Source organism: Anopheles merus, chromosome 2R (assembly GCF_017562075.2).
Source record: "Anopheles merus strain MAF chromosome 2R, AmerM5.1, whole genome shotgun sequence".
NCBI classification, from domain to species: domain Eukaryota; kingdom Metazoa; phylum Arthropoda; class Insecta; order Diptera; family Culicidae; genus Anopheles; species Anopheles merus.
In genome coordinates, this window is record NC_054082.1 from 42,831,043 (window position 1) to 42,850,843 (window position 19,801).

Here is a 19,801-nt window from a genome sequence, read left to right on the forward strand (position 1 = left end):
TGTAGAATAAACAATAGGACGTACACTAATAGCGCAATGCATATTACAAAACTAAGTTTGACTAAATATTGAATTGAGCTTTTTTATTGTTATTGATAAAAGGACCGTTTTGCTTATATTTTTCGTTTCAAAGCCATATTTCTAAAATTACGTACTTCAGGACAGGGGGAGCAAGGAATGCGTTGCAGTAAACCGTCTCTTATCACTGAAGGGGTGCACCTTCAGAATTCCATCGCTACCGAGTAGATAATGAATGTTCCACCATAAGTCCCGGTGATCAGCCATTTTCTGTTGGAATAATCACAGTAATTATTATCTTGCAGTAAGATGATGCCAAGTAACACAAGCCTCTCTTACCCATTGGCGGACATTTTGATAAGATTTGGGGAGCCTTTCAACGGTACGGATGGTTCCACCGTGTCCACCTTGCCACTGCCGATACGGTACAGCTCTAGCAGCCCGTTTCCGGTTGGAGAAAAGATGTACTCCGTATCATTCGTGCAGACAATGCGCGTTTTGAAGGGGAGTGGCATTTTTATGATGAGTGTTGGAGTGGAGTTCTGAAAACAGTAGCTTGGTAACAATTCTTAGAAATACTTCCCGGTTCCCTGCACCCCATTCAACACTTACGATACTATCTGTAATGTCATGGAACAACACCTCGCCGGTCAGATCGCAGCTAATGAGCAGCTCCTGGCGACGGTTTTCAATCTTCTGCAAACTAGTTACGCTAAACGAGTGACACTTCAGCTCAATCGTGCCCGGCGAGAAGAAGTTTCCCTTGCCAGCCGAAGTGCCCGTAGCAGCAGGTGAGGAATTGACCACAGTGCGCTCGGCGGAAGTGGCTGTACCACCCAGCGGAATTAACTGCGTGGTAGAGCAGAGCAGCAACGATCCATCATCACATCCCACCACGAACTCCGTGTTGGAGGTGGTCAGTATCTGCGTCAAAATGAGTGCCCGCCCGTTAGCGGACGGCACACTGAGTTTGAATATTTTATCCTTCACGATCGTTTTCCCAACGCGCCACAGTATCACGGTACCGTCTGTGTGGGCCGTAAGCAGCGCGTAGTCCGATTTGGACATCACGTTGTAGCGTGCCCATGCCATATCCACCACCTTACCGCAGTCGGTCGTTTCCGAGTGTAGCTCGGCGAAGGAGTTCCGCTCCACCTTCAGGTTCAGCTCGTAGTGCCAGATGTACACGTCCCCGGACTCGGTCCCACCCGCAAACATGTCCCGATTGAAAGGGTTCGTTTCGAGCGACTCGATGCACGCTTTCACCGGACTGCTGCTCAGCTCTACCCACTGTACGGAGGCACCGTAGCGGTCCCGCTTCGGGCAGAACACGGTAACGGTCGAGCTGACATGGTCGCACCATGCTGCGTGGTTTGGGCTGCCGGCGACCACCAATAGCGGAGCGTCTCGCGTCAGTATGGACAGCCATGCGGCAGCACCGACGTAGAACGGTTGCTCGACCGCGTGGTCTGGATTTAGGTTACGAAGCCTCAGCTCCTGATGGCAACACACTCGATAGCGCTCGGAAGCATCGTACAAATTATCATTGCAATCAAACATCGGGGTCATACCGTGGGACAGTTCCTCCTCCACGATTGGCTGTACCTTGCGGATGAAGGAGACCAGCTTGGAGTCATCGTAGGTTGCAAACTTCTTGCTCCGTGGTGCACTGACCGTTTGAGTCTGCAGAAGAAGATATGGAAGAATGGTAAGGTGTCAGCTATCGGACACGGCATTGCAATTCATTTGCACGTATTTTGCACGGTTGATACTTGCAGCAATTTCTTTCCGTTCCTTCGGTTCCGTTTTACCATCGGTGGAGGTTGGAAATGGCCGAGGATCTACCCCGATGTCATGTTTGGGACGAACTTGGGGCGTATCTTCCTGCGTGTGGATTCAAATCCAATTGGTGCATTGGATTTTAGTGTAAATTTAGTTTGCTCCGGATCCATACTGACTGAAAGCTGCGAAGAATGGCTTGTGTTTTGATAATAACAATTTTGTAGGTCAAACTCTCGACACCGGTTTGTTGTGACCATGCTTTCCGGTTGCTATGGTAATGGCAAGCGGCGCCATAACCGTTGCAATCAGCGACCTCTGTTGTATTGAATAAAGTGCTGATTTTGTTCACGAAGTAAACGCTTCCAAATGAATACTGCAATATTTTATTTCATAATTCTCAGGACAAGAAAGCAAAAAACATTCCCACACACTACAGGCCACATCGTGCAAAACGTTTGCTACCATTCAAATAAAACCGCCACAAAAAAGGGTCACCCTGTGCGATTCGAATGACATTTCGCTGACACAGTGGTTTTGTGCCTGCGTATGTAGCTGTGCTCGATGCCGGCTCAGAAGGTAAACAAAAAGTGTACGTGAACAGCTGACGAGCAGCCGCGTGTGCGCGTTTCGGAGTGTGTATTTGTGTGCGTGCGTGCGTGTGTTTTTTATGTGTGTGTAGTACAGTGTTGTGTATGTGTGTTTAGAATCCTTTTGATAATCCTTGACGTGCACGTCAAGTTCATACGCCGAAAGGTAATCGTCTCTCCGTCTCAACAGTCGTCTTGAAAATGGACCGACTTTGAGCCCTTCTTCGGCGACCCTTGCCGTGAGGATGCCGGATCTTCCGGCACGTTGTACGCCTGTATGGCAAGCTCGTCCGGTTCGTTGGTGTGGTACGCTTTCCGCAGCTCTTCGTCGGGAATGATCGGATGGGGGCAGGGATGTTCCGGCGGTTCTGCAAAGGGAGCTGATTGCGCATCTCCGTACGGTACCGGTGAAGCGCGCGGTGAAGCGATCGGCGCAGGCGAAGCACCGTTCGAGTCACCGATCTGAAATCCGGCCAGACGTTTCTGCACTTCGCCCTGCTCCGATGGGCCGTCACTTTGCTCCAGCTTCTGGTACTCCTCTTCGGTCGCCCGTCGCAGATCGTCCTTGAGATGGCCTTCGGCCAGCAGAAAGTTACGCACACTGTCGATAGCGATCGGGGAGAATATCTCCGGGTACGCCTGCATGTACCGATACACGTACAGGTCGGCACTGATGATTTTAAAGCGATGTGCAAACACTACCACCGTCGCTCCGATGTGCAGGTCCTTGGCCGTGTAGTACTCCGGCTCGTCAGGATTGCACCCGGGAAGCCACACCTTGCGAGGGGACAGAAACCGTCCCCCCCGGATGCCTGAATTATCGACGGACGATTCCATGATGGTAATCGTCCCGTCCGCAAGCGACAGGCTGAGGACGAACTTGCGTATCTTATCCTCCGGGTGGGCAGTATCCAGCACACAGCCGTACCGGAGGAATTTGTTCACATTCACCAGGTATGTGATGACGTCCTTCTTCGGGCTTTTCGGCACGAGGCTGTGGTAGGAGGCTAGCGAATCCTCGGGCGTACCGAGTCCAAGATAGCTCGGCACCTCCAGCCGTGGCGCACGCTTGGGCGAGCTGTCCAGCCGTACCCGGTCCGGCTGGGTCAGCTTGAGAGCTTTTTCGTAGTAGCAGCGCGTGAAACCGTCACAGTCGAGTAGTAGAAATTTGCGGCCGTAGACGAAAATGGTTGTGCCGACGATTAAATCCTTCGGCGAATAGTACTCCGACACTTCGGCATCAGTTTTCTCCAGGAAAATGGAAGGGTGAGAAACTGTGGAGTTGGAGCATGAGAGACGAAAGCGTACGGACAAAATGGGGTCAAATGTTGCTCGATACATTGGGTACAATACCTGGATTTTCTTTCCAATTTTTCGGGAGCTTTTGCTTGCGCAGCAACATTGGGAAGTAATCGCGTCCTTCTTGGTTCTCCTTCAGCTCTTTGATGGAGACAGTATCATCTTCTAGGTAGTAGAACAGCTTGTACGTCATCAGTTCGCCTCCTTCACGGTCCCGCTCATCCAATACACAATCGAAGCTGTGAAAAAGTGGTGAATTTAATGCGAATATTGAACATATGGTAATATTGCACAGCATAACATGTACGACAAAGATCTGATTGGTGAATTTCAGAATGTCGTCGAAGAAATTCATTCGATGGTAGATAAAAATGCATCGACAGTATGATACCGATACGATGGAATGTTAAATCCGATAATACATCTTGCAAACACTTTGCAATCATTCGAAGTGCGAACATCCCATCGTACATCAGTACTGCTGCTGATAAGATAACTCACGTGTAACGACTCACACGAGTACTTACTGCAAAACCTTTCCCTGATATTCGAGATACTTTCGCAACTTATCGTCCGGCACGGGGTACATTTTGTGATGCCGGAACGTTTGCCGCTGGCTGATGGAGCGTTCGTTCATGGCCGGATCCGGTGGCAGCAACTCGATCTCGTTCAGCTCGATACCGTTGCTCAGCAGAAATTCCTTCGTGTACGCATCGCAATCGGTGATGTGGAACACGTACCCATGCATCTCCACGTCGATGCCGATGTTCAAATCCTTCCAGTGGTAAAACTCTTCCCGGTCGGCATTTTTCAACTTCCGGCCCCGCCTTACCAGCCGGCCCTGGGAATAGCCACAGTTTTCGATCGTCGGCTCCAGCACGGTCATCGTGTCGTCCTCGAGAAAGTAGAGTATGTGCACGTACCGGATGCGGAACGTTTCGGTGGCCGACTCCGGCACTGCCTGGCGGAAGAACGCATTGAACTTGAGCGTCTTCTGATCGTACAGCACAAAGTGGGGCCGGTACGGTTTCACCGGCAGATGGCGAACCCGACCGTACGTCAGGATCGGATCGTACAGGACCGTATCGTTGCCGCCGCCGTTCGGCTCCGGACAGAACTGGATCGAATCTTCGTTCAGCCGCTCGCCCCCGAGACCACACTCCGGGCGGACCGGAATCGGGTAGCCATTGACGTACTTGAAGCTCTGCGGTACGTGATGCTTTTGGCGCATACGGTTGGCAAAATCGTTCCCCGGCAACTTTGGCAAACCCTCCATTACAGTGCCCTTACTTTGAAAATTATTTGAGCCAAACGGATTTTTTCTTGTAACGAGTATAAGATTAAAAAAACAAAATGCGTAATTCTAAAAAAATCTAACTGATCTACCGACTGCGGCCCTGCGAACTGTGTGTATTTGGTAGAGGGTTGCTTTTTCCATCGGAAAACTAATAACAACGAGCGGTCGTTTCCATGCCAAGCTGCTGCCATCGTTACGATCGAAGGAATCAGTGCCATTGGTAGCAAGGGCGCATGCTCATATTGCCACACCTGTTGCGCTTTTATTTGCGGTTGAAAAAAGGTACCGACTGTTATGGAACTGAAGTAGACAGAGTGTTTATAGTTAGAAAGTAGAAATGTTGTACATTTGTCGATTTTTTTAAACAATTATTTCAACTACACGAAGAAATGTGACAGTTTTCTTTTTAATTTTTAATAACTCCGATTTTTATAGATGGAAAATTGTAGTACGTTGTATTTTTTCATTTTAAATTTTATTTTATTTTGCAAATTATACAAGTTTGTAATTCTTACTGTAAGAATAATACTACCTATACTTTCTTCTTTGGTGTATAAATTCTGTAGCTTAATTATCAGCCGGCGAAATGTTACGCATAGCAGCAGCTGCTTTGCTTCGTTCATCCCGAGGGTACTGTACAAGCAAACACGGTTCATCCCAGGGCCGTATTAGGTAAAAACAAGTAAAAATAGCACCACCAAATAAATATACTAAACTCCGTTCCCTTTTTCTTTCTCTCTCTCTGTCATTCTTCCCATTCGGACGACCGGAAATGGTGCAAACGAAAACAGTCCGTCCCTGATCGACATCGCACCGGAAGTACGTGATGCCCTCCGGCACACGCCACAGTCGGTAGTGGCATTAGAATCAACCATCATTACCCATGGAATGCCGTATCCGCACAATCTCGACACGGCACTAGAGGTGGAGCAAATCGTGAGACAGCAGGTGGGTGACAACACTTTAGAGGTGGAAGGGTGCGCCAGCGGAGGGGTAATACATAAACTGTGGCCTTGCGTTGGAACTGCAGCAATTAGCACATCTCCCTGGTGGGCTAGCGTCCTTTCAACCGCAAACGCAAGCGTACGCTACTGTTGTTAGCGTATTATTTTTTTTACATTAAAGCCAGCAAAAGATGGTATCAGTAGTGTTGCTTTCAGGCAGCTCGTTCTCATTCTCGTTCGGAGGACAATTTAGGTAGTCTGTGGTGCTTGGAGCCCGATGGGGACCTGCTTAAACGAAGGATGGCGTTCGACTGCAATTTCGGTTACTAACTGAGTTTTAACTACTAACAAAACCGCAAACCGCACCGATCCCACCACCATCACCGCCACCACCACTATCCGCAATGCACCGGAGCGTGAGAGGGATGGCAGTATTGTAGCGGTGGCCGCACTCGGGGAATTCACAGCTGGTGGATGAAAAGGTTCCTGTGCACTAAGAACCGACCTCAATGTCAAGCACAGCAGGAAGGACAGGGATTTTGGGCAGTCGGTGCATTTGCTGCTTCCAAACCACAGGATTCAATTAAAAGCAAATTTCAGCTACACGGGATGCACCGGTTTCGTCGGGTCGGGTTAGTTCACCACCGGAAGGAAGGTGAATTGCAGCTTATAAAAAATAAAGAAAAAAAAAACACAAAATGTCTGCGTTACGTGTGCTGGCTAAGATTTTAGTACACCATAGCAGCAGCCACTGCAAGCTTCAGGATTAACTTTGACCGACTTTAACAACCTTCCAAATAATGCTTGGCCTTAGTTCCAGTGCCCCTTACGTGGTAGCGTCAGCTTTGCTAAATGTATCGTTCACTATTCGCAGGGTGCAGTTCCCGCCACGATAGCGATTGTGGGCGGACGCATAAAGGTGGGCCTGGCGGTGGAGCAGCTGCGGTTGCTGGCTCGAGCCGATAGTGGCACACAAGCGGTGAAAACGTCCCGCCGGGATATGGCGTTTGTGATGGCGACCGGGCGCAACGGTGGCACGACGGTGGCGGGCACACTGCTCGTTGCCGATGCCGTCGGCATACGGATCTTTGCGACCGGTGGCATCGGTGGTGTGCATCGCGAAGGTGAGCGCACGATGGACGTGTCGGCGGACCTGATCGAGCTGGGCCGCTGCCCGGTGGCGGTCGTATCGAGCGGCGTTAAGTCAATCCTGGACATACCGAGAACGCTGGAATATCTGGTGAGTAGCTGGGCCTCCGGTTATAATACGGTGGTCTACGGGAAGATTCAGGCTAAGCAGTGCAGTGCAAATGATTTATCGCTACGGTTGGCTGCCGTGCACACAGCACCAAAGCTATCCCCGGGGACTATTTAACGTCATTTTACTCATGAAGCGCTGGTAGGATGTGGTCCACCCGGGATGGGATGCAGAATTATAAATCTTCTTCAGAGCGGTTTCGATGAGCAGACTATTATAGTAATTGATAATTCGGGATTTATTACACTACCTAGCTCCCGTAGCAATGGGCTGCATGGTTGCGATATGTAGGGTGCCGATTCGTTAAAATTATATCTTTCTAACGTGCAGTTTGCGCGGGAATGAAATAACATTCTTTCATACGGCGTTATACTTTTCCTTGGATTATAATTCGTCCATCCACCATTATCCTATTCCAGGAAACTCAAGGCGTATGCGTTACCACCTACGGCAGCGAGGACTGTGAATTTCCTGCCTTCTACACACGCTCCAGTGGTTCGAAGGCGGCCTACAATCTAACGAGCGCAACCGACGCTGCCAAGATGGTGCATATGAACCGGGCGCTTGGGCTTCGGTCGGGAATTGTCATCGGTGTACCGATACCGGAACGATACGCGATGGATTCCACCGAGATGAATGCTGTGATCGCGCAAGCCCTCGGCGATGCGGATCGTAAAGGGATATACGGCAAGGAAGTAACACCGTTCATACTTTCCGCCGTTTCGCAATTAACGCGTGGGAAAAGTCTCGAGTCTAGTAAGATTATACGATGCGGTACCACTGCTTGTATTAGGTAGGTTTATGCGAAATTGTTTGTTCTTGTTTTCTTGCTTTCAGATATGGCTTTGATAAAAAATAATGCCCGTGTTGCTGCGGAGATTGCGGTGGAGCTAGCACGCATTGAAAATGGTTCTTCAACTCCGGTCAACCATAGCAACAATGCTAAAGTGGATGCTAACGGCGTTGGCGCTCCGGTTAGTTAAGCTATGCGTTTTAAGACTCATATACCACAAAAAAGCAAAACAAATTAAAATAAAGCAAGAGCTATGGAGGGTTCGTTCATAACAATATCGCTTGTTGCATTCTAGATGCACGTTACGTTACTGGAAAGAACTTACCTATAGTTGCTGCAGTAAGATAGACAAGAAACAGCAAGAATGTGGTTAAATTAATGAACGGAATTTTGATAATTATTTATTCTCTTCTTTTAAGCTTATCATCGGCGGTTCCGTAATTGACATTTGTATCAGCGTTCTGGAGGACGACATAAAGGTATGTGGCTGTGTGTGTTTTTTTTATTTCATTGAGAATTGCAGTTCAATCTCCTTTTAATTTAATTCGGTACGAGCGTAAAAAAAAACAGGATTCGGTTTTAAATATTTCAATCGTCTTTATTTCAAATTGTTCATTTCATCTGGTTGTTTATTTTTGTTGTATTGGTTTTCTCTTAAACTTCTCTCGTTCTATTTCATTTCCTTCTATATTGGTTACCTTCTCTTGCTTTGTTACGCTTTGTTTCTGTGCATTATTCGTAGGGTTATGTACAAGACATCATCATCATTATCATCAGTTTGAATATAACAGAATTAATTAGTTTCTTCACTATGCATTGCTACGCTCTGCGCACTTATTATTTCCCTTTCTCTAGAATCGATTTGTTTGCTTTTACCCTCCATATGTTTACACGCGCCGAGACGTTTCGTTACTGTCGCTGGAACGATAAAAGCTATTATGGCGGATGGCCCAGATCCATTCCTCACTAGCTGGTGCTCGCTTATCGCTATCGGTTTATGCAAGGTTTACAATAATTACAACTGAGTTTACTGTTTACGGTTTAGCGGAAGGAGTTGTGTATCCCCTTTGTCTGTTTAGTTTAAATTGATAATATCAGTTTATACTAGATGTTTATACTTTTTTGAATGAACGAGCAGTAGTTAGCGGGTTTTAAATTGTATTTGTTTTAAAGTTTGTATGCTTCTATCCTCTTCGATTTTATATTAGATTTGTTACTGGACTAAAGTCGATGTATTTCGCATATACATTACTCTACATGCACCACACTCACATACACACTCTGGGCTTACATTTGTAACACATCCCACCCAGCGGATTCTTCTCTAAGTTTAATCTTCTCTAACTTTATTTAATTCCTTCCGGTTTTAATTCGTACACGGGCTTTAGCGTGTTTGTTTAGTTTTGATTTGGTCGTAAACATTAAACGTTTATTTTAGAAACATGCTATTTGTTTTTGTTGTTGTTTTAATATGAATTCCTTTCGAGGGCGTTCTGTTTTTACTGTTTTGTTGCGATTTTTCAACAATTTGATCTATTTTATGTTCCGATTTTCCCCACTCTATAAGGTTATTTTAAGCCGATAAATAGTATATTGATATAAAAGTGGCGTCCCTTTTTCAGTGGAAAGTATGTTTCCATTCCCGTACACTCATTGTACGGTTCGGGTCTGTGTTCCTGGTACTGGGACGAGCATGGACAATGAAAATAGCAAAATTAATCAATTTACCCAATTACTCAGTGATTCACTTGTTCTACTGTTTATTCGGGCGCATGGGTTCCCGATACCTTTTTTTATTGCACATTCAAACTTATCATTTGCGTACATTGTAAATTAAATGCTTCCACCTGCCACCACTTGCACTTGCTTGTCTCTGCACATTTAGTAGATTTTTGTTTTGTTTTTTTTTTGCCAGCACGTTTTTTAATCGACTTCACCGTACAAGTGGAGCGTTAAATTAAATTTTCAATTTACAGAATGTTTATCAGCCACGCGCTGTCCCCGACCAGGGTTTCCGCGTGTCTCATGAACGACCAACGGAAGTGTAGCAACAATAAAGGCCATCGTAGCATTGAAGATAAATTCCGCCGTCGTCGTCCGTAGGTGCAGTGTCAAAAGCGTGCTAATGAGCCGAGGAATAATGCATTTAATTCGCTGTTCATTTTGATTTCATTTCACGGCCCATGCCGTCCCATCAAATCTTGCTGCGTAAGAGGAGGGGAGGAGGTGGGGAGGGGGAGGGGTAGGTTTTGTAATCGCGAGCAGGTCGGCCCATGTTCGGTACATGTTTATAGCATGTTTTATCTTTCTGTTTATCTCTCTTTTTTAATCGATTTGGAGCATTCCTACCGATTAGCTGTTTGTTATGCTGCGATGTAATTAAACGATTATGTTTTTATGGTAGCAGATGAGAGCAGGCTAGTAAAAAAGTAAACAAAAATATATGTATATTGTTTCATCAATGTAATGTACATAGCTGTAATCTTTATTCCGGCACTCTGTTGTTCCATGACTGCATGGAAATGTCCCAATCAGATTAATTTGGCAACCTATCGCTGCGAAAGAATGCTCTTTTATTTGTCGATTGCATCATCCGATACATGTTATACATTATCTCATCTGTAGGACACTTTTGATTATATGTTCTCCCTACCGGCTGAATCGTCTGCGGGTTTGGATGGTGTTTTTTTTTAATTTTGTTCGGTGTCTTATCTTCTACATATCCGTTGGGGTCGTGTTTAGTAATGCGTATGCCTATGCTTCTGAAGTCTCATACAAACGGTTCTTATCATATTATTACGCCATCCTGCACATACAAACACGCACGTACTGTTACAGGCAAATCGTGCAATATACAGAGAAACAAGTTAACAGTTCATTATAGACTCTGGAGTAGTGTGTAATCTATCATTCAAGGAATTTTGTTGAATTCGCGTAACCCTACCACGGAAATACGGGTTGCACCTTTTCTCTCCGTGCATGCCTGTACTTTGTTCTGAATTGTTAGCCCTAATCCATTATGCCTTGTACCTTAGCTGGCTACCGCATTCAAACATCTAATCTTTGCTTGCTTCTTTCCTTACACACTCACACTCGCACAGACACGGATGGAAATGAGCTTTCCAGGCGTGTTCCTTTTCCAGGGCCTCTAATTAGTGCCTAATTGTAGCTTACCTTTCAATTGGAATATCTTAAAAATCGAGTCAACAAATTATTAAAGCCGCTATCTAAATATCAGAACGAATATAGTGTACGTGTGTATGATAGGTTTCTGGGTATTCGATGAGAAGCTCCGGCGAGGGAGATTACTACCGGAGTGTGTGTACCGTACAGGCATCCTGCCGAGTCTCAAGAGTATGCTTGTAGCGTTGTAGATGCCCCCCCCTCCCATCGTCCCTTACAAGTACATTCCTGTGCGTCTTGTTCACCTGCTACTTCGTGGTCTGAAGTACGTCCCTTTTGAATTTCAGAATCTTGTTTTGTGTTGTGTAGTAGTTGTGGGTCGATGTGAATGTGTGCTGGCGATGGCTAAGTTTATTCGTTAAATCCGCTTAGTTTTCCACCTACATTGGACCTTCTTTGCACTTCCACCTTAGTATATTTGGTATATTTGTGCACACACATACACACATACATAAACACATTGGAGAAAGGAAATCTTGACTATGCAGGATTTATCTGGCTTTGTGTCGGTTTGTTTTTGGGAGATTGTTGGTGGATGTTATCTGCGCCTACATATTTACAAAGCATTCTTCTCTAAACAAATATTTACAAACCGACTGTCGTATGCTCCCCGGGGGACAACACACTTATATGGAAGCCTTTTAGGTAATACGTGGTGTATTGTTTAGTTTCGTTATTCTAGCGTTTTTAATATCTTTCTGTCGTTTCTGTGGTAATGAATCATGATGGAGGATAAACGATTGTGTTTGAAACAGAAGCGAGTAAAGAGGTGGATTTATAAAGCAAAAGTATAAGAGATTTTTGTTTTTCAATTTAAAGTATTGTGTAAAAACAGATAGCAAAGCGTTAAACATCAAACGCAGCTGTGCAATTTGTGAAATGGATTAACAGATACATAAAACTGTGTTGTAGCACAGCACGTTTTCTAAACATTCAACACCTCCAGGAGCATGCATTGAGTTGTTTGTGAGCATTATTTGGTACATCCTTCCGACGGTTGGCTCAAGCCGTACAGGAAGATCCTTACCTCTAGCTTTTTTATGCCGGCGATATGAAACACATAACTATGAGAAGTATGTTTCTTGTTAATGATTCCGTGCTTTGTTGTCGCCTTTTTCATTCGTTTTCCACACTTACTGGGATGCTTAATATCCATACAAAACCCACATGAGCCCGCAGGCTCACTCTGCATACCACCATACCACGGTCGTAATGGTACACCTCAATTGTTGCAGGGATTTGCGCTGCTCTTTTTATGCTTTTTGTTATCAAAAATAGATTTCCCCATTATTTGCACCACTCTCTACACTTGCACCCGATGGAAAACGAGCGACAACAAAAGCACAAAATATATCTTAAGGCACGTTGTCAATATTTCTAATGCGTTAATTTCTATGTTAATGCTCGGGCTTGTGTGCTGCTGTACAGCTTCATTTTCTATTCTTACTTTTTGCGAAGGATATTGTGTGGTAAGAGGATTTTTGTTTGCTAGCAGAATTTGTAACGATGTTAAATTGTATAGGAACAACAGTATGGTATGGGTGTATGTGTTTGGTTGGTTATATTAAAGCCCACAGGCAAACAGTCTGTCCGAGCTTTCGTTGTACCGTCGCACGTATCTAAGTGACACGGTAGCAATCTAGCACACCAGATAATATGGGGGGGGGGGGGGGGGGTTATATGGAGCTAAATTCGTAAATTCTCAGCGAGCAAATGGCAGGATGGGGAAGGTCCCATATGTTAATACACTTTACAAGTGTTAAGAAGAAATCTGATAACAGGCAAAACAACCCAGCGTGTAAAAAATCCCTTCCCGACAGGAAGCTTGCTTTTTGATGGTTATGATATACAAAGCGGGGTTTCCCGTTTCCCGAGATAGGGTGTTAAATGATAGGAGGTTGAAACTTTTCACCGGGTAACCGGTTGGAAAAGGGTGAAATTGAAAAGCATCGCACACATACGCTGCAAACAGGGTTGATATTGTTTTTACGTCGATTTTGCCCCGCATTGCAGTGAAAATGGAGGCGGTAAAGTATGTTATCTTTTACAGTTAAAAACCACCACCCAACCCGTATCGTAACGGAGCTTTCCTTCTGACGCGCAGTTTTCTTGGCAGAGACTGTGCTCCGTTGCCGTGCCGTTACGCTTCTTGCATTCAATCTCCTATTTTTATGTTTGAATTCGAGCCACACCCCATTCGCAATCAACACGCTACTGTCGTGCCGTGATCTACCTTAGTTGTGTTATTGTATTTAGTTTGTTACTCTGTTGATCGATTTTCGTTCGTTTTGTTTGAATTGTTTCAAAATTATGTACAATTGTTTAAAGCAATCTTCCAAAGCAATTTTATGTTTGTCTTTTTTCATGTTTGCTTCAATAGGTCATTGAAGCAAACGTGTGTCACGATTGCACGGCGTGAGTTGTTAGCTGGTTTTCTTCGTTCATGCTCAGGCTTATTTGACGACTTTGGTTAATATTCACTGAAGTGCACAAGAGTGTATTAAAATATGTTAAAGCTGTTTAAAGCTCTTTTTTTGCTAGTAATGTTAATAATGTAAACGTGTTTAAAGCTCCGTTTATTTATGTAGTTCTATTTGTAGTTATGCTATGTAGTTCGGTAGCCCTGTTCAATTAACCTAAAGCAATCGAAAAACGAAAAAATTCTATACCTATAATTATTCGTACGATATAATAATTAAAAACAGTGCACATTAAACAACTGTTAAACCAACACATTCGTCTAACTGTTACACAAGTAAGCTCTGTATGGCAGAAGAAGTACCGAGCTAGCAACTGCACATCGTCAACGTGACTACCATCTTCTTCCCATACTCAGTTCACATTTGGTTCGCTATATATTGATATACATACTAAGTTCTTAGTCTCTTAATGCGTATATTTCTATGTGCTATCGGTATAATTATCTTATCACTGTATGACTATTGTACCATGGTGGTACGATATGAATGGGAGCAACATTATATCAGTACGTCGACAGTGGAAACCAAACAAATGCGTAGCGTAGTAGCACTCGCTGAGTTGATGCACTTTTGATTCGGATAATTACATATGTCGAACGATACACCAACCAGCGAGCTGGTATGGTACCGGTTCGGGTTTGGAAATCTTTACGTTAGGTCCTTTACCGTCGCGTTTAGATGAAGTAGCTTCGCTTCTATTCTGTTTAAACACATCAGATTGCGAATTTTATGTATTAAAATAAAAACCATTTCATAAGGGAAGCTTTGTTTTTTAAACATTCTTTAGCTATGGTAGGTGTATGATCTACAAAGTGCTGATGTTTGAATGGGTTTAACATGGTTTTAATTTCATTATGTAACACATACATTTGAAAACGATAGCGCAATCTAAAAGTATGTAAAGCAGAACTTTATTTGTTTGTTTTTCTAAAGCGTTATATGTTTCGAATACAAAGCAAAACGCTAACCCTTTCAAAATAATGCAACAGGAGTAGTAGCAAAAAATATGCACGACAAAGGCTCCATGTTTCATGGGATTGAAAAAAGTAACAATCTCAGAAACGCTGAAAAATATAGTTTCCGACAGCGACAAATGCCCCAGAAACATAGCAACTATGTAATACAACAGCAATCTCATTAAATGTGCCTCTTCTATTCAGCAAACATTAAACTAGCACCTTCCATTCAGAGATGGTACATAATAGAAAATTAAATCCATGCCAGTGTTACGTCTGTGGTAGGTTGTAATGTCTTGTTTAATTTAAACTGGAATTATGTACTCCACGTAAATGTATTTTTCGAACCAAAATAATGCAGATTATATTAAAATTAATTCAGTAAGAATTGAATCTCAAACGCAAAGTTTGATAAATATTTAGAAGAGAAATAAATATGTATTTGCTTTACTTCATAAACATTGATAAATTTGGATGAAAATAACAAAAACACATTGCAATAACAATAACTAATATGTGTAACACATTGTTTATGTCTGGATCTAATGCTTTTAATGTGAGACTTTCAAAACAATATATGAACAAAGAATCCCATTACTTTATCGAACATTCGATTCGAAGTCATGTTTTAAACGTAGTGCATGTCGCATTGACTTTGAATTTATCATTGTCATTGTATTGACAGACGTATCAAACGGGCATAGTGTGTTTGCTATGTTCAACTTTCGACGAAATGATAGAACAACAATAGTTAAATAAATAGACAGTTGCTTGTTTTGAATATCAGCAAGGCGAAGAATCATGCATAATAGGAAAGCAGACAGCAGAGAGCAATTATCTTTCCTGCTTTCTATCGTTTAGCCGCTAGAAATCCATACCACCACTATCTAAGACGATGAGCTTCTTACCATATATTGTTCTATCGTTATATTTTTAAAGCGCATAATATCACCGTGTTTAATGTGCCAAGTATACTGTACACAACGGTCGATTACAGATCTATTATGTATCAATGAAAGATATCATCAACCACGAGCTCCGAGCACAATTTCTGGCCCCTTTTTGGCCGAGTGCCCGCAGTGGCGGTGGCCATGCAGTTACTGCTTTTCTTGAACTAGTCTATTTTATAGTTATCTACAACCAAAAGGGGGCCAATACTTCCGTTCGATAAAAGGTGCATCTCACCGAATTGCTTCGAATCGATAACGCGAATGAGCTCAGATTAGAGGAAAGGAAATACTACATTGTTTTCATCGTATACCATATAAAGAGGTTGGCTACAGCAATGTGTTTGATGTCACGGAGCCCGTGTGAGAAAATATCGCACAAAGGATTTTTACACAGCGCCTTCAGATACAGTACCATCGGACACAGACACAAACACACACATATACACACATACACATATGCCTAATTATATGATAAAGGGCTCAATGAACAATTATCCTTTTCTGCATCTTGCACATTCGTTTTATCGCTCAGAAGCATTTAAGTGCCTGGGGCTAGCAGTACCATCCAGCCTGGAACTGGAATTCCGACCGGAAGGTTACTGTTCCGTAGTTGGTCTTCGTTATGTGTCTCACTTCGCAAACATCCCCAGCAAAAGGAACAAAAAAAAAGAATCAAATCCTTCCGGCAAATGCTGTTTTTTAATTGTGCTTTAAAACCACAACTGATGCGTGTGTGTGTGTGAGTGAGGGAGAAAGAGCGAGAAAGAGTACGAGAGAGAGAGAGAGACGGAGGGACAGTGAGTGCACTTTTTTCGTGTGCAACATTTTGCGGCCATTCGGTCCAGCATATCGCTGTGAGGATTAGATTATTTCAATTTGTATTCCGCCCACGTCGAACGGGCACAGGGCAAGCCGGGAACCCGTGGCGCCTGCAGCCATGAGTGTAGCGAATGGTCAGTTCGCCACCGGAAGTGAGGCAACTGACTAAAAAGAGGCCGGAAAAGACGGCAAAGTTGCTAATGTCTGCTCGTCCGCTGGTATACCGGTGGTGCCGTGCTTCCCAGAAGATGCTGACCTGAATCATTCTCTCATTTTATCGTGGTGACGTAAATTGTTTTCGTATCTGGCGCAAAGTTGCCTTTATTATTTTTTTTTGTTAGCTATTCAAACCATTTGTATAAGTGGCGGAAAGCACATTATTATTAGCTTAGCTTGCCTGAACAGTTAAAGAAAGCTACCGGAGTAGTAGTACATTCTTTAAAAAAAGAGGCCAGACCAGACGCGGGAGAGCGATGTATTTTATGTGTACATTCGGTAAAAGTGTAGAGAAACTTTAGAGAGGACTGCCGTTTTGATTTCTTTTATCATAGTTGCTCTAAGAAATTTATCTCTATTTACCAACCCAAGGTGGAAGTGCATGGAAGGCGTGTCCTGTCGTCAAACGTCATTGGTCATACCATCTTTAATGTTACTGTCGGGAGGGCGTTTTGTGTTGTTTAAAGTCATTCCACGGACAATTCGTTCACGATCAAGCCATAGTTTAGAAACATTTATAGGTACTAGTAAAGTACCGTGCGTCTCCATCGCTTCAGCGCCAATTTCTCTGGCAAACCTTCATCTTACAAGCATACAGATGGAACAGTGCTGAACAGTGCTAATGCTTGCTCTAGTTTCTTCCAGTATCTAAAGGGTGAGGTGTATGAGAATGATAACAATGGCTCTGTATGTTTCGGCATGCCCCAAAACCCTTAGTACACACACACTCATACACACTCCTCAATGGCACGTGTTTGTAATCGTCTGTTGTTGTTGTTGTTTTTTTAACATGACTAACTTAGCTTACCTTACTTTACGCAAAATGGGTTTAATTTCCTATTTAAAAAGGGGATAACACTCATCACTTCTACTATTCGCACAGCTGATACTACCGCGGGCGCACCGTTTCGCACTGTTGGTTTGTTCTGGGACTTCAATATAATGTTTGCCTGAATTTAGCCTATCGCATCATCACCTGGAATCACAAAGGAACGTACGCCAAGGCAGACATACACACACATACATTGCTCATGCACAATCATTTTCATCATGTTCTGCTGTGTCCGGTTTCATCTTTTGCAACATCACACTTATAACCACGTGCACGCTGGCAGATTGGTTAGACTTACCCCGTAAGCTTGCGTTGCTGTCCGGCATTACACAGGTTGCCGGGTGTGCATGTGTACTATTGGTCCTGTCTAGGGTGAAGAGGAAATCGGGGGGGGGGGGGGGGGAGCTTGTAGCTACCTACTGCTTCTAGCTGTGTACGAATAGGGAAAGGGAGAGGGGGGGGGGAGGAGTCAGAAGGAGGGGCACGACTTATCTAAATATCTTCACAATCACAATCGTTGCTATCGGTTGTTTCCGTGCCGCGGTAAAACCGAACGCCCTGCTCCCGATCGTACGTGATGCGGGAGCGTTGCTGCTGTCGCTTTTTGGAGCTGCTGCCCGTACTGCCGGCGGGCCCTTCCTGGTCGGCGGCACGCGACGCACCGCTTCCACCCACCGAGGTGATGCTGTGCAGCCGGTTAACGACCGTACACTTGACCGACGATGATGAACCGCCGGTGGACGACGGGCCACCGCCCCCGGGACCCGGTCCGCTAACCGACGAGCCGGACGTGGCCGCCGTGCTGCCCAGTATGGTGGTCGCGGTGCTGCCGGCCGTGTTGCTGGTGACCAGGCGCGAGCTGGCACTGCCCGGGCGGGCGCCCGGTTGGCTTCCCCCGGTGTCGTCGAACTCGTTGGCTGTGGGCTGCTGTCCCGAGCGGGTGGCGTTCGGGCGCGATTTGCGCCACCGATCGCCGAACAGCTGCTCCAGGTAATACCGTAGTCAGATTTTAGTAACCGTCGGTGCATTTAGAAGTCTGTTGCAGGGTCGACAGGAGGCAGAGAGAATGAACGGGCAGAAGGAGGGATAAAAAGAAGAATTTATAATCGGTTAGTCGGGCGCGTATGCTTAGCAGCAGGGCGAAGAAACAAAACCGTATAGATGGTTAAACTAGTAGATTGGTAACATGTAACACAACTAGTCAGCATTACAGCACAGTATGCACATTGCAAAGCGTAATTGATCAAGCGTACTGAGATGTGTTTGAGGGTACGTGGTGCGTAGTGTGTGGTAATTAATGTTTGCGAACAAATTGCGCGGCTTCAAGCAGAACTCTAAAATACGTACTATTATGTGTATTATGTGGAGCATAGCACAATGAGCGTCGTTCTGGCAGATCCTACTTTACATACCGAGTGCGTGGCTTGCTTTGTGGGTAAAAGCGTCTACAAAAGCGGTCAAATGCGTTGCATTACGAGTTATTGTATAAAAAGGAACGTGTTTTTTTATTTGCTTTGCTTCACCACACTATTTACTAGACCGTACCGGCTCGGTAGTAGTGCAGTATGAAGGTTGTTTGAAATGTTAGTCTTGTTACTCGATTGCTATTGTTACAGCAGCGTTAGTCTTTTTTTCGCAGTTTAGTAGCGAACCTATGCCCCATGTATGATGAGCGCAGCTCACAACAGTGAACGCGAGTGCACCAAACGCTTAGAATGTTTTCGAATGTAAGCAGCGCCTCCCCAAGCTCTCTACTACCTTCGAAGCTTTCGAAAATGTGCACGTTGCAAACGGGTGCTACTACCTCTTGCCGGTTTGGACGGTGCTGGTGGCGATAGGGTTTATCGTGCGGGAACGCTTCCCGAGCGTGCGGAGAATGCGGCGACCCAGTGAACGGGTGCGGCCAGTAGTGCGTCACAAGCGTAACGCCAGGGATCACGCTTCCTGATAGAGTCGCGGCGGGGCCTGCTGGGCCGGCTGGTGCTGGACGAACTTGTTCGAGCGGGTGCATTTGTATCTCGAAAAAGAAGGAGGAAATGAAGACAGGAAGACAGGAATGGTAAATGTGTGGAGTTTTGGAGGTGGCTGGCGTGAGCTTGCTTGGTTTCTGGACAGAGTTTAGTACGCACAGATAAAATGGCACCGTGTTCGTGATGAATGGATGTGGAATGGGTGTTTTGGAAGTGATTTTACAGGGGTATGAAATCGCACTGTCTACTGGCCATCTTTTAATGGGAAAAAAGGATTCAATTATTACAAAAATACTTTCCGCATGAGCTGGGGCAAAATCTGTACTGCAAAAAAGTGTTAATGTCTTACTGCGATTACTATCGCCACCTTGGACATAACAAGTATGTATGAGAAGATAAAATTTAATTTTTGGAACA

General features: G+C 44.7%; 4 protein-coding genes across 15 annotated transcripts in view; 1 reads left to right on the forward strand and 3 right to left on the reverse strand.

Moving 5' to 3' along the window:
• Window positions 1-72: 72 nt before the first annotated feature.
• LOC121590824 lies at window positions 73-2,094 on the reverse strand. The gene is made up of 5 exons (XM_041910861.1): window positions 2,032-2,094; window positions 1,795-1,902; window positions 631-1,701; window positions 358-560; window positions 73-288 (listed from the first exon to the last, which is right to left on the reverse strand). Exons 1-5 carry the CDS (start codon window positions 2,092-2,094, stop codon window positions 222-224), a joined length of 1,512 nt encoding a protein of 503 aa, XP_041766795.1. The 3' UTR covers window positions 73-221.
• Window positions 2,095-2,167: 73 nt separating this feature from the next.
• On the reverse strand, window positions 2,168-5,110 carry LOC121587839 (EF-hand domain-containing protein 1-like). Its single transcript, XM_041905050.1, has 3 exons — window positions 4,214-5,110; window positions 3,741-3,925; window positions 2,168-3,661 (listed from the first exon to the last, which is right to left on the reverse strand). Exons 1-3 carry the CDS (start codon window positions 4,960-4,962, stop codon window positions 2,571-2,573), a joined length of 2,025 nt encoding a protein of 674 aa, XP_041760984.1. The 5' UTR covers window positions 4,963-5,110; the 3' UTR covers window positions 2,168-2,570.
• LOC121587838 (pseudouridine-metabolizing bifunctional protein C1861.05) overlaps window positions 2,183-19,801 on the forward strand; it is a 187,875-nt gene continuing 170,256 nt past the window's right edge. The window contains exons 1-8 of one of the 3 annotated variants that reach the window (XM_041905049.1): window positions 2,183-2,553; window positions 5,108-5,265; window positions 5,550-5,655; window positions 5,775-5,931; window positions 6,802-7,167; window positions 7,605-7,941; window positions 8,023-8,159; window positions 8,398-8,457. In XM_041905049.1, the coding sequence (XP_041760983.1) occupies window positions 5,570-5,655; window positions 5,775-5,931; window positions 6,802-7,167; window positions 7,605-7,941; window positions 8,023-8,159; window positions 8,398-8,457 (1,143 nt within the window). In that variant the 5' untranslated portion in view covers window positions 2,183-2,553; window positions 5,108-5,265; window positions 5,550-5,569. The other 2 variants (XM_041905046.1, XM_041905047.1) reach the window with 2 other exon arrangements.
• The window catches only part of LOC121587837, a 127,783-nt gene continuing 125,805 nt past the window's right edge, over window positions 17,824-19,801 (reverse strand). For 7 of the 10 annotated variants that reach the window (XR_006004115.1, XR_006004116.1, XR_006004114.1 and 4 more), the window contains 2 exons: window positions 19,219-19,431; window positions 17,825-18,450 (listed from right to left, as the gene is read on the reverse strand). Coding sequence is in view for 1 of the 10 variants with exons in the window: in XM_041905043.1 (XP_041760977.1) it covers window positions 18,417-18,450 (34 nt within the window). In the remaining 9 variants the exon portion in view is untranslated. Of the gene's footprint in view, window positions 18,451-19,218; window positions 19,432-19,801 lie in introns of those variants that run through there. The other 3 variants (XR_006004118.1, XM_041905043.1, XM_041905045.1) reach the window with 3 other exon arrangements.